Consider the following 12845-nt stretch of genomic DNA (forward strand, 5'->3'; position numbering starts at 1 on the left):
AAGCAAAGCAGGGCACATTCCCCCGAGTTCCTGAATTGACTTAATGAGCTCGAGTGATGACATCCTCAGTTGGAGTCAGTCTGGGCTGTGGAATCTCAGGCAGGTTGTTGCTAGGTAGCCATAGGCCCTGCCCCCTGCCCTTAGGATGGGCCTTGTTCCCCCTCAGCACGTAGAACGGCTGAGCCTCCGAGGGCAAGTTAATGGCTTAGGACCGACAGATAAACTGAGGGAGCCTTTGTGTCCAGGTCTCTGGCTCCTCTCTGTGCCTGCTGCCTCAGTCTCCCCACCTGTAAACAAGGGCTTTGGATGGGGTGTCTGTCCTCTCAAATCTGGCATAAAGAGATGCTTCCTCTTCAAAGCAGCATTCTCCCACCAGTTAGTTCTAGGAGAGGGAGGAGGGCCCAGGAAGCACCTGGCCCTCCATGGGCACAGTCAGCAGGGAGCGTTGAACCCTCCTCACCCCGGACACCACTCTGACTTCCTTTTCCCTCTGCTTGAGGGGCTCGAGTGGTCTCATTGGGAGCAGTGCCTCATCGTAGCCACGGACTCGCTGATCGGGGAGGGGATGATGTAGAGGGCATGATCCCTGAGGGTCATTCGTAGGGACCAGCTGAGTTGGGTTCCGTGGGTATGGACGGAATTGGGTGTTGAGAAGTCAGCATGGAGAGAATACACCATGGCTGTAGTCCTGCTATCACTCATCTGTGCTTTTCCTGAATTCTTTTTCCGTGCCCAGAGAGAAATACTCCCTGGAACAGGACATTAGGGAAAAGGAAGAGGCAATCAGACAGAAAACCAACGAAGTACAGGTAAGAACAACCTCACCCTGGGCAGATGGTCTTGTCCTGTGCAGGGCCTGCCGGTCAGTGGGGGCGGGGCAAGGGGAAGGTAGCCCCGCCCTTGCACTTCTGAGTGAGGTTTCTACCTTTCTTATAACCATAGACAGGGGTTTCTTTCTTCTTTTCTTTTCTTTTCTTTTCTTTTCTTTTCTTTTCTTTTCTTTTCTTTTCTTTTTCTTTTTCTTTTTCTTTTCTTTTTTTTCTTTCTTTCTTTCTTTCTTTCTTTCTTTCTTTCTTTCTTTCTTTCTCTCTCTCTCTCTCTCTGTCTCTCTTTTCCATTGAGCTACATAATTCACATAACATAAAATTTGCTACTTTAGAACAAGTAGTTCATTGGTTTTTTGCATGTTTGGTGTGATCCTTAGCTGTCCCCTCTGTCTAGTTCCAGAACATTTCCATCACCCCCAAAGAAACCCCATGACGTGTAGTCCTCACACTCCATTGCCACTGCCCTCCCCACTCCCCACCCCGGCAACTACTGATCTGCTTTGTGTCACCATGGACATACCTGCTCTGGACGTTCAACGTGAGGCCTTTTGTGTCTGGCTTTTTTCACTCGAATCTCAGTTTCTGAGGCTCAGACAGTGGCTGCTAACCTGTTCTCGGACAGTCCCGCCTCCTGGAGCGTCTCCTAGCAGGTGGTGGTGACACAGAGACTGGGGGCCTGGCTGCCTGGGCTCAGACCCAGTTCTCTGTAGCTGTGTGACCTTGGGCAAGTTACTGAACATCTCTGGGTCTTGTACTGCATTGGTTACGAGCGGTCTGCTTTCCTGAGTTGTGGGGCTGGGAAACAAAGTCTGGCACCTGCTCAGGGCTCACTCGGGCCGCTTCCTGCTCTTCTCCATCATTTGAGCAGAGGGGAGTCTGCATCAGGAGCAAAGCCATCAGCACTGGGCAGCTACACTGTTGAAGAGACCTGGGTCCCCACGGTCTCCAGTCTGGGTGGATAGAGAAAGCCCTGCCACTGTGGGGACACTAGAGGTGGCTGTGGCGCCCTGTGGGTGAGGCCGAGTCATACCGCAGGGACCGGCGTCCTCTGCTTGAGGACTCTGAGTGTTCTGAGCTCCGAGCTGTGGCGGGAGAGGAGCCTGGCTAAGTGGTCAGGACCCCAGCTCCGCCGTGTCTCACCTGAGTGACCTGGGCAGGTAGCTCGGCCTCCTGGCCTGCATCACCTCAGCTGGCCACGAGGCTCAGCGCGCGGGCTGCTCACGGAGCCGAGAGCAGGGGCTGGCTGCCGGGTGCACTGCGAGAGTGGCTGGTTCTCTCTGGACCACCTCCTAGGGCGTGAACCCGAGCCGGGGGAAGTAAGTACCATCTGACTCAGTTGGGCTCTCAGGGTGCTGGAGGGCGCGTTCCGCCGATCTGTGGGAAATGCCGTGAGAAATGCCGTCCATCCTAGCTGTGGTCTGCGGGTGAGGTGGGGTGGGTGTGCCCACCCTGCCTCAGGACACTCATCAGTGCCTGCCGTGCAGTATCCAGACCCTTCTTTTCTGGCTTCTACTCTGTGCACATTGGCCGTGAGGACTAGGCCGTAGGTGGTCTCCTGGAATGTTTTGGATTGGAAAGCAGGGACTGGCCTGCCTCTGATATGAAGGGTTTTTTGCTCAAATGAGCTTCTTCAGCTACAAGACCACCTTGTAAGCAAAGTGACTTTATTTCTCTGAATGTATGTACTTTCATCCTGTCATTTTATTCTCCCTCACATCTCTGATTTCCTCCCGTGTCCTAGAACTGATCCCCCAGACATAGAGCCCACTCCCCGCTTCCATCATCTGTGTCACCTCACTCCATCTTTTTAGTCCTTTGGTGGAGCTGGCCTCGTCTTCCCTCCCGCCCGGGCCTGGGTGACACGGATGTGTGGCTGGTTCTGCCTTCCTATCGCGTCCGGGTTGCCATGAACATGCTTTGGTTTTTTATTCTGGTCCCTGAGGATCCGGGTGCTATAATGTCCTATCGCTACCAAGGAAACCATCATGAGGTCTCTGGCGCCTGCTCCAGGTGATTCTGAGGAAGAAGTCGGGCCTGTGCAGAGACTGGTTCTGACATCTGGAGGCGCTGTGCTCTGTGGTCTGTGGCAAGTGCGGCCAGGCTGCCTGGAGCCCTGGCTGGTGGGCTCCTGCAGCCTTCGAGGTGCCGGGGTCCTTGTGTGCCCCGACAGCCCCCCAGAGCTGGGAGGGAGCCCTAAGCCAGCCAGACTGGCTGTTCTGTGGGGGTGTCGTCTGTAAGCAGGCCGGGCTGGGGCCCTGCTGTAGTGCTTGATGGCACAGACAGAATACTACATATTTTTTGAAAGTTGCCCTGTGAAAACCAGGTTTGGTTGGGGTTCCTGCCACCTGTCCCCAGATGGGTCTGGCAGTGCCTGCTAGCACAGTCTGTGGGTCAGGGCCCCACATGGAGTGCGAGTCCTTTGTCCTCAGGCTACTTAAGCAGCAGAAGCTTCAGCCCCCACAGCTCTGTTCCCATTGTGCCCTTTCCCTGTCCTCCTGGAGTCTTTTACCTCTATTTCCATCGCTGTCCTTCTGGTGAGCACCCGTAGTGTCTGCCTGGTTTTTCCTTCCTTCCTTCCTCCCTCCCTCCCTCCCTTCCTTCCTTCCTTCCTTCTGCCAAAATCAAGAGCTGGACACTTAACCGACTACGCCACCCAAGTGCCCCAAGCATCTTTTCATGTGCTTATTGGCCATCTGTGTACCTTTTGAATAGACATTTCTATTCAGACCCTTTGACCATTATTAATTTTTTTTTTTTTGTCTTTTGATAGCTGAGTTGTAAGAGTTCTTTATATTTTCTGGGTAGAATTTCTTCATCAGATATGTGATTTGCAAAAATTGTGGGTTGTCTTTTTACTTTCTTGATAGTCCTTTGAAGCACAAAAGCTTTAAATTTTGGTGAAGTCCAGTTTATTCCTTTTTTTTTTTTTCTGCTCTTGCTTTTAATGTCTTACTTAAGAACTCATTGTCAAATTCAGGGTCACAAAGATTTTACCCCATGTTTTCTTCTTTATTTTTTATTTTTTTTATTTTTTTTTAACGTTTATTTATTTTTGAGAGAGAGAGAGTGCGAGCAGGGGAGGGGCAGAGAGAGAGGGAGACACAGAATCCAAAGCAGGCTCCAGGCTCTGAGCCATCAGCACAGAGCCGGATGTGGGGCTCGAACTCACGAATCAAGAGATGGTGACCTGAGCCGAAGTCGGACGCTTAACCGACTGAGCCATTCAGGTGCCCCTACCTTATGTTTTCTTCTAAGACTTTATTGTTTTACCTCCTACATTCAGATCTTTGGTCTGTTTTGAGCTAATTTTGGCATATGGTGTGAGGTATTCTTTTGCATGTGGAGATCCAGTTGTCCCAGCACCATTTGTTGAAGAAACTGTTCTTTTCCCGTTGAACAAATGCCTTGGCACCCTTGTCGACTATCACTTGGCCATCGATGTGTGGCTTTATTTCTGGACTCTCTGTTCTATCCCATTGTTCCACATGCATTTCTCTTTAGGTCAGTACTATGCTGTCTTGATGACTATAGCTTTGTATAGGCATATGTCATTTTATTGTGCTTTACAGATTCTGTGTGTTTTGTTTTGTTTTTGTTTTACAAATTGAAGGTTTGTGGCAACTCTCCGTCAGGTGAATTTATCGGCACCATTTTCCCAGTAGCATTTGCTCACTTTGTGTCTCTGTGTCCCATTTTGGTAATTCTCGCAATCTTTCAATGTTTTTCGTTGTTATTATTATATTTGTTATGGTGATCTGTGTTCAGAGATTACGACTCCCTGAAAGCTCAGGTGATGATTAGCATTTTTTAATAATAAAATATTTTTTAATTAAGGTGTGTACGTTGTTTTTTAGACATAACACTATTGCACACTTAAACTGTGGTGTAGTGTAAACATAACTTTTGCATGCACTTGGGGACTCAAAAATTCATTTGACTCACTCTATTGCAACACGTACTATATTGCAGTGATTTGGAACCAGACCCACAATATATCTGAGGTATGTCTGTAGTAAGTTTTGAAACTGAAAAGTAGAAGTTCTCCAACTTTTTTTCCTTCTCCTTCGAGATTGTTTTGGCGTTTCCAAATCCCTTGCATTTCCTTATGAATTTTGGCCTCAGCTTGTCCGTTTCTGTGCAGGAGCCAGCTGGGGATTCCAGGGGGGTTTGAATTAAGTCTGCAGGTTCTCTGGGTTATTTCTTGGTTCTCTTTGCTCAGACACCTCCCACATTCTGACCCCAGCTCCCATCCTGATCATGAGCTGGGTCTTCGTCCCCATTGGGCTCTTGGATTCCCCCTCCTTCGTTACAGAATGAGGCTCAGATTCCTTGATGTTTCAGGCCACCACAGCAGTCCTGGCCCTCTTCCCTGCTCTGTGTCCTCTTCCTCCGTCACTTGTTGTTCCCTCAGATGTGGCAAACCTGTGTCTGGGACTCCCTACCACCATCCTCTTCCCTTCCCCAGACTTGAACACTGAAGTTCCACTTCTTGAATTCAAGGTCAGGGGCAGGGAGACTGGGGAAGAGAGGGCCTAGCTCCCCAGCATAACTCAGAGGTGTGTTTTGGCTGTCTAGAGTGGCGAGAGCCATGACATTTTCGTCCTCAAGGCAGAGAGGAGGCCCTGTGCCTGCTTTGGGTTTTCTCCTAAAATGGCACCAGCAAAGCCCCAGCCAGGTCAGCCCTGGGGATCGGCCTCACCGTCCCTGTCCTCCCTTACCCCCAAAGGTCCCCTCAAATCTTGCCTTTGCTTTGATTCTCACGGCCACCATCTCCTCGTGGCCCAGGTCCCCTCCCTGCTCCTTTTGTCGGTCTGTCAGAGATGTCGTCAGTTAGCTCCCACGAGGCCTTCCAGAAAGGTCGCGTGCGTGTTCTTTCCTTCCTGTTGGCACGAACGCCAGAATGCAGCATACACATGTGCTTGGCCACGGGCTTCACGTTGTAACTCGAGTATGAGGTGCAGCTTCCTTTAGGGTACGAGCACGCCGTAAGTTGTGAGCCAGGCCCGCCTGGTGGGAATTTACTTGGTTCCCAGGTTTTGCTCCCACAGACTGCATGTTTTCACGTGCACCATACACCCCCAGGGTGCTCTTCCTAGGGGTGTCCTGGTCGGGTCTGAGGGTACCTTTACTGGTCGTCTGGGTAGATACTGCCGACTTGGAGCAACATCAACAGTGGAGAATCATCCTGTCCCACGCTCATACTCGAGCGTCCTGCGGGGGCTTCCTGCGTGGCCCTGCTTCCTTTTGCTGGAGCTGGAGCCCCGCACCCTCTTCCCCACTTCCGTGCAGCGTCAGTCTGGTCTCCCTGTGCCCCCACCCCCCGCCCCGAGTCCACCCAGCAGCACCCGTACATTCTGTCGGTTCTGTTCCTCCCAGTTTGTTTGTGTTTGGGTGATGTCTCTCCCCTCCCCACCCCTGACCGCATGTCACCGGATAGCTCTTCTTGGTGGGACCCAGCTACTCTCCCGGACCCTGGCCACTCTTAGGCCATCAGTAAATATTTGCCAAGGGACTTAGTGAGAGGTCACGCCACGGCCGCCAACTGAGATGCACACATTTACAGCAAGTGTGCACAGGATGCCTGCTGAGCACAGGCTGACGGGCAGGGGCCGGTCTCGTAGGACATCCAGGGGGCTCTAGCCCAGGCTGAGACTGCTGTCTTGGACATGCTCCCCACCTCCCATGCTCAAGTACATTGACGCAACTCTTCCCTAGGAATTGCAAAATGACTTAGACCGTGAAACGAGCAGTTTGCAAGAGCTAGAAGCTCAGAAGCAGGACGCCCAAGACCGCCTCGACGAAATGGATCAGCAGAAGGCCAAGCTCCGAGACATGCTGAGCGACGTCAGGCAGAAGTGCCAGGACGAGACTCAGATGGTGAGTCTCACGCCCAGCATGGCGGGGGGGGGCTTCCTGTGGGCTTCTTTGGGCTCACGACGGCCTGGAAACACAAGGCTGAGGCGTCCTACTGGTTTAATCGAGTTGTGGACATATCATTTGAAAAAGCATCGAGGCATCTGTGGCCTGACCTCAGTCTCACCCACCAAGTCATACAGTGAACAGCCCTGGTCCCCACTAACCTCACCCTGGCTAGTGCCTCACAGCACCCTGGGGCCAGCATGCTCCTCCTCCGCCCCTGTCATCGCCTGGTGTCTTCACTGCTCATTATAAACCGGGGAGGCTGCAAGCTCAGCAGATTGAAAGCCCTCATCCCCTCCTCTGAGGCCTTGCACGGGGATGTTTAGCCCCTGGGAGACAGGTTTATCTTTGCTTATCCCAGGCCTCAAAATTGACTTATCCCAAAATTGACTTATTCTGTCAGTTCCATGGGCATTTGCACGTCTGCCTTGTTTCCTTCTGTTTTGCGAGTGGAGAGAGGGCCCTGGAAGGAAGCCCAGGTGTCCGGCCATCAGGCTGGTGTCTGCCTCACTGGGTCCGCTTGTTCCAATGATGTGAATTAAGACTCCTCCTTTTGTCATATTTCATCTCATTTCAGATTTCTTCGTTGAAGACCCAAATCCAGTCTCAGGAATCTGACCTCAAGTCCCAGGAAGACGACCTGAACCGGGCCAAATCGGAGCTGAACCGATTGCAGCAGGAAGAAACCCAGCTGGAGCAGAGCATTCAGGCCGGGAAAGTTCAGCTGGAAACCATCATCAAGTCCCTGAAATCGACGCAGGACGAAATCAACCAGGTATCTCCCTGAGGGCGGGGCCTTGCCTCTGCTGGTGGCCGGGGGTCTTCTGGGGCCTTCTTGCGAGCGGAGCAGCTGCGGTGAGCTGTCACGTCGGGGTGTGTGACCAGCCTGCACAGAGGCCGCTTGTTACCTTGGCTCTCACCCAGCCCGTTTATGTCAGGCTCTCTTCTTAGAAGCTGTCGTTCTGGCCTGGAGGTCAAGCACCCAGCATCCCGCAGCGTGTGGTCTGGCATCACGTTGACTTTGGCCTGCGGGCTGTTTGCTGTGCCTCGCTGTCCTTCCACTTCCCCACCTGGGCATACGTCCTCTTTGGGGAATGGGCAGGGTCTGTGTGAGGACTTCAGAGGCTCCTTTGGAGAGAGTCTTGGGTGTAGAAATGCCCTCCCCAGCACGGTTCTCAGACCAGCGAGAGGAACAGAGTCCAAGACGTTTTCCGGCACCTCTCTGTCCCTGTGCCATCTGAGGACTGGCACATTGCTGAGGCCCCACCCTGTGATGAGCATCACCCCACGTGGGGCCCTGTTCCAGTTCTGCAGGCTGTCTGGGCACCCCATCCTTAGCCCACTTTGGTGTGAAGGCCCTGGGGCCTGCAGCCGCTGCTCGCCAGCAGAGGGCGGGCTTCCCTCCCGCTCCCCTGTATGTAACAGCCCAAGGCCTCCTTGCCAGCCCTTGGGTGTCCCATCGACAGACGGGCGTGATGCTTGCCCTTGGCACTATTACAGTGGCCAGCTGAGCTTCCTCTCTTGACCGACTCGATCCCTTGCTCTTTTTGCCAGGTTGCAGACAATAGTTGATCGCAAACACGTACGCGGGATTTCATTCCCTGTGTTGTGTTTCATTGTTTCTTAGATCTGAGATTATCTTAGGTCTTTTCCATCCGAGCAATTGGAGTTTGTGTAACATAGATAGGATCCAAGCCATGCGCGTATGTTAGTAATAATAGTAATAGTGATGTTCACTGCCATGTATTAACGCCCACCCTTCCAGATGCTACAGGACGTGTTTTACCCATCGCTTCTTGTGGTCCTTTTTGGAGAAGAGCTAATAGAGAGGTTAGGTCACTCGCCAGAGGTCACACAGTGTCTCACACAGGATGAGACAGTTAAGATAACATTCTGGTCTGTCTGACTTCATGGATTGTCCTCCTTTCCCCGGCCTCACATCCCTGTCCAGGACAAGGAGCAGTGGACAGGGTGATAAAACCCCATAAAGGGGAAATGTTTACTATCACTTGGAACAGATCGTGAACGTGGATTTTTACCAATTTCAGTTCTTTTCAGAATTGACAGATGTTTGTTTGAACACAGGCCTCTCAGGGGTCAGGGATATAAAGAGGCCTCATGGGTCAGTGACAAGGACCTCGTGGTTTACAAGTCGTGTCACTTGGGATCCTCTACTGTGTAGGCGAGTAATTTAGTTCCCCATGTGAACGGAGTTGGACAATAGGGTTGGACGTTAGGAGAAAAAAAATATCTCTCCTGACACCTTTCCCCTAAACCCCATGTGACGTCAGCAATCTTTGTCGTGTAGGCAAGAAGCAAGCTGTCCCAGCTGCATGAAAGCCACCAAGAAGCCCACAGGACCCTGGAGCAGTATGACGAGGTGCTCGACGGGGCCCACGGCGCCAGCCTGACCAACTTAGCCGACCTGAGCGAAGCCATCTCCCTGACAGAGAGGGGCGGTTTTGGAGCCATGGTAAAGGTTGAATAAGCGTAATGCAGTCCTGGGATTAGGTCCCACGTTGGGATCAGAGAACGCCCTGCTTGCTGGATCCGGCACTCGCCAGCCTTGATTTTGTCCAAATGCAGGGTGTTTCTTGTTTTCGCTGCTGCTTTGCGTGTCCACACAGGCCCTGCAGCCCGGGGTACGTGGCTGTGCCCTATCCTTGCTTCCCGGACGAAGCCAAGGGTAGGCCGGAATCCTTTGTAAGACCAGTTTTTAAAGATATTTGTCTTCGGTGAGCCAGCCACCCAAATTCAGAGGGCTTTCCCAAACCTAACCAAAAGTGGATCAGGCTCACACATGTGAAACCCTACATCCTACTAGTTGGGGGCGGAGGGCGGGGCATGGGAGAAATGTGTGTGTGTGTCCGTGTTCCCACAAGGAGCACCTTGAAAACCAAATGTATTTGTGAAGATCAAGACAAATGACAGCCCTTTGAGGCACTGCTGTTTGCCCTGTGAACTGGCCCCTCTCCTGAACTTTGGGGTGTGCTGAAAGCCTGGGCTCTTATGACCCCGGGGGCCTTGATTAAGTCCCAGGGTGCTGTGGACTCGGGCTGCTGACATCCAGCCGGTGTCCCTTTTTCCCCATATCATCACGTCCCTTTTTTCCTGCCAGCGCCCGCCCTTGTGGCCGAGCCCCAGCGTGTGCCATTTCCGCTTTAGCTTGGCCGATGACAGCATCTTTGTGCTCCTGACAGAGCCGATGGGATGCTCTTGGTCTCGGTGGTTTCACTGTGCTCTGCTCCCAAAGCCTTTTGACCTCTCACCCCATGTTGCTGCCCCCTCGTCCAGGGCCACTCCTCTGAACTGTCTTGCTCCTGGCCCTGGGCTTCGTGGATTCCTTCTTCTTCCTGTAGTAACACAGCTTCTCTCTCTCTCTCTCTCTCTCTGTCTGTCTTTCTCAACTTGAGTCTTGGCTCTTCACGTTCATTTCTTGACCTGTTTCTTTCCTCAGTAGCCAAGTAGTCAGTCCTAAGAATTTATGGGGAAGCTTATACCTCCTTCCCCGAATCGCTTAGAAGATGCTGTTGGTGTCCTCATCTGTCTCCTGTCTTGGGCCCTCACTGCCTCCCTCTGCCGCTCACAGATTCCTTTTCCTCACGGAATTGTAAACGGGTGAATTCCGTATCTGCTCTTGATCCCACCGTCAGCTTGATTGTCCGAGTTCAGACTACGACTGTCCACTCTTCGTTCGCTGGGTGAGACAGAACTGCCCGCTTGGCTGGCTGGCCGCTCAGTGTGTGCATTTCAGCTTCATGACCCTGATTTTACTTTTCCCGTCTGTCACTGGCTCCCTCGCACAGCTTTCCGCTTGCCCTCCTTCATCTTGGTTTGTGGAACAGCTTAAACCATTTGCAGGTTCGAATAAGATTGGTTTCCTGGATAAAAAGTTGGCAGTTTGCAAGTGGCCAGTGATTTTTTCCTCCCCCCGCCCCCCACAGATTTTTCATCTTTTCCTCATTTCTGTTCATCTTGTGAGCGGGGCAAAGTTTACATGATAGGCAATTCATTCTGGAATGTCGATGTCAGATATGTTACATAGCAACTTGCAACCGGTGTCTGAAAAACTATATTTATCTTGTTGTACAAATACAGTTTTTAAAGCATTTTTCGGTTTGTTTCCTTTTCTTAATAAACACTTCGAAGAGGGCTTTTTGTTTACTCTTGAATGTTTCGAGACTGCTTCAGAGAGCAATTAGTTCTCTTTGAGGTGGGTGACAGTGAGGGGTTTAGTTCCCTGAGAATACTGTAACCAAAAAGGGGCATCCAGAAGTTTCTACGGCTGGGCAGGTCTACTGAAGTCACTAACTTTAGTTTTCAGCTCATACCGTGTTACTTTGTCCCAAAGACTGAGGCTTCTTAAAGCCAGATTTATTTCTTGTCTCTCATCCGACGATGATACTGGCCTCTGGCTCTTGAAGGCAGCACTCAACCAACCTGTCTAGTAGGAAAAGGCAATAAATCATCCCCGACTTCAGCCTCGCCAAGACCTTATCATGAAAGATTGGTTTGTCATCTCATCCAGCCCCACTGGCGTGTTGGAACCATTTTTATTGACTTTCCAGAGCTGATTATTAAATAGGAATTTTGTAACCTGATTGTTTAACTTTTGGTGACTTGAATTCAGCCACAGTGGGAGTATTTGCACCATGGGAATTGACAGGACGAAGCTGCCAATCAGGGCCTTTTTTTTTTTTTTTCCCTCCAGAGAGCTGGTTCACCAGCACACTACTGCCCAACCCCTAGCTAAAGGGAAGGAGAGTCACAGAAACTCCTTTCAGAGTTGTCACATCTGTTTCTTAAGAAGTGCAGAACTCAGGACTAGTTACTGAACTCCACGTTCAAGGTATTTTACCCTCTGCTAAGGGACCTGTCATTTACCCCAGTGCTCATCTGCTGCACCCGTGTCTCCCAAGTGGCAGGTGGCTCAGTTCTCATTGATAGGTGGTCAGTGGCTGGTGGAGTTTATGGCATCTCTGTACCAGGGGAAGCCTAATTTTCTGCTCTGAATCCGTGAAATGGACTCAGAACCACTGGTGGTTACCTCACGTATGTGAATCCTGCTGGGGTCTTTTTAGGCTTCTCCTTGGAAGGGGAGGGAGCAATTGCTACCTTAGGCAAATAATTGCACCTGAGAAAGAGATTACAGACCTGGCTTTCAGTTCAGGGGGCTCACAGCCAAAGCGTCTAGAGTCACAGCCTCTTCTCTGCCATCGTCCACTGTTAGTTGGCAGGCTTCCAAGTGATGATTGAAAACATCAAAAAAAACCCCCAAAAAAACACCAACTTGTAAATCAGTGCTAATTTCTAACTAAATAGAAGCTTTCGTTCTGAGACCAAGCTGTCATTCTTAATGTGCTACTGTATCCAGGACATCATCTCTCTTCTTCTGGGGTGAGATCCATTCTTTCCCCCAGGGTACAGCGTGAGAGGGTGATTTTCCGTCTTGGCTGCCCGGCTTCTTTAGATCAGGACACCCCATCCTATTTATCTGTGTGTGAGAGGCCCGTCGGACGTCTGTTGGGCGACTGCAGCTCGCGTGTTTGCACTGTGACGTCCTTACGGAGCCGCACGCTTCCGCGGTATTTGCGATACTTACTTGCCTAAGAACCCGCTTGGTCTTCCCGCCTTGGGGAGGGAGACCTGTGGTTGGAGGCTCCAGGTAATGTTCCCCAGTAAGAAAAATCATCCCGTGTTCATCAGAGGACAGGGGTATTTGTCGTCCTTCAGGAGCCTGTGACTTCCCATTGGCCCAGGGCCTCCGGGAGCCATCCCGCTTTCCGAAGTCAAGCAGCACAGAGTGCTGGGGGCCTTGTCTGGAATCTTCCTCTGGCACCTCTGACGTCATGGCCCTGTGACCGTTGTCTGTATTTTTACGGAAGCCCCAGCTCTTTAATCATTTGGCTTTGGTCAGTTGGAATAATGGATGTTTGCCAGCCCCACGGGTACCGACACACCTGCCGGGTTCAGTGAGGATGTTGTGCTTTTTCATATCACAGTGAAACCTTCGTGTTTTCACTGAGGGTGTGTCTTCATTAACCAAAATACACTCACTGTTTCTAAACGGAGTGGGCCTTGTTCCCGTGTAGGTTGTAC

General features: G+C 51.4%; 1 protein-coding gene across 14 annotated transcripts in view; it reads left to right on the forward strand.

Moving 5' to 3' along the window:
• Positions 1 to 12845, forward strand: part of EPS15L1 (epidermal growth factor receptor pathway substrate 15 like 1) — a 99391-nt gene that overhangs the window by 51109 nt on the left and 35437 nt on the right. For all 14 annotated transcript variants that reach the window (XM_086698745.1, XM_086698747.1, XM_086698754.1 and 11 more), the window contains 4 exons: positions 737 to 809; positions 6543 to 6704; positions 7324 to 7521; positions 9055 to 9219. In XM_086698745.1, the coding sequence (XP_086554871.1) occupies positions 737 to 809; positions 6543 to 6704; positions 7324 to 7521; positions 9055 to 9219 (598 nt within the window). The remainder of the gene's footprint in view (positions 1 to 736; positions 810 to 6542; positions 6705 to 7323; positions 7522 to 9054; positions 9220 to 12845) is intronic.

This window comes from Puma concolor, chromosome A2 (genome assembly GCF_028749965.1).
Source record: "Puma concolor isolate L17-30 chromosome A2, mPumCon1.1.hap2, whole genome shotgun sequence".
Classification (NCBI taxonomy): domain Eukaryota; kingdom Metazoa; phylum Chordata; class Mammalia; order Carnivora; family Felidae; genus Puma; species Puma concolor.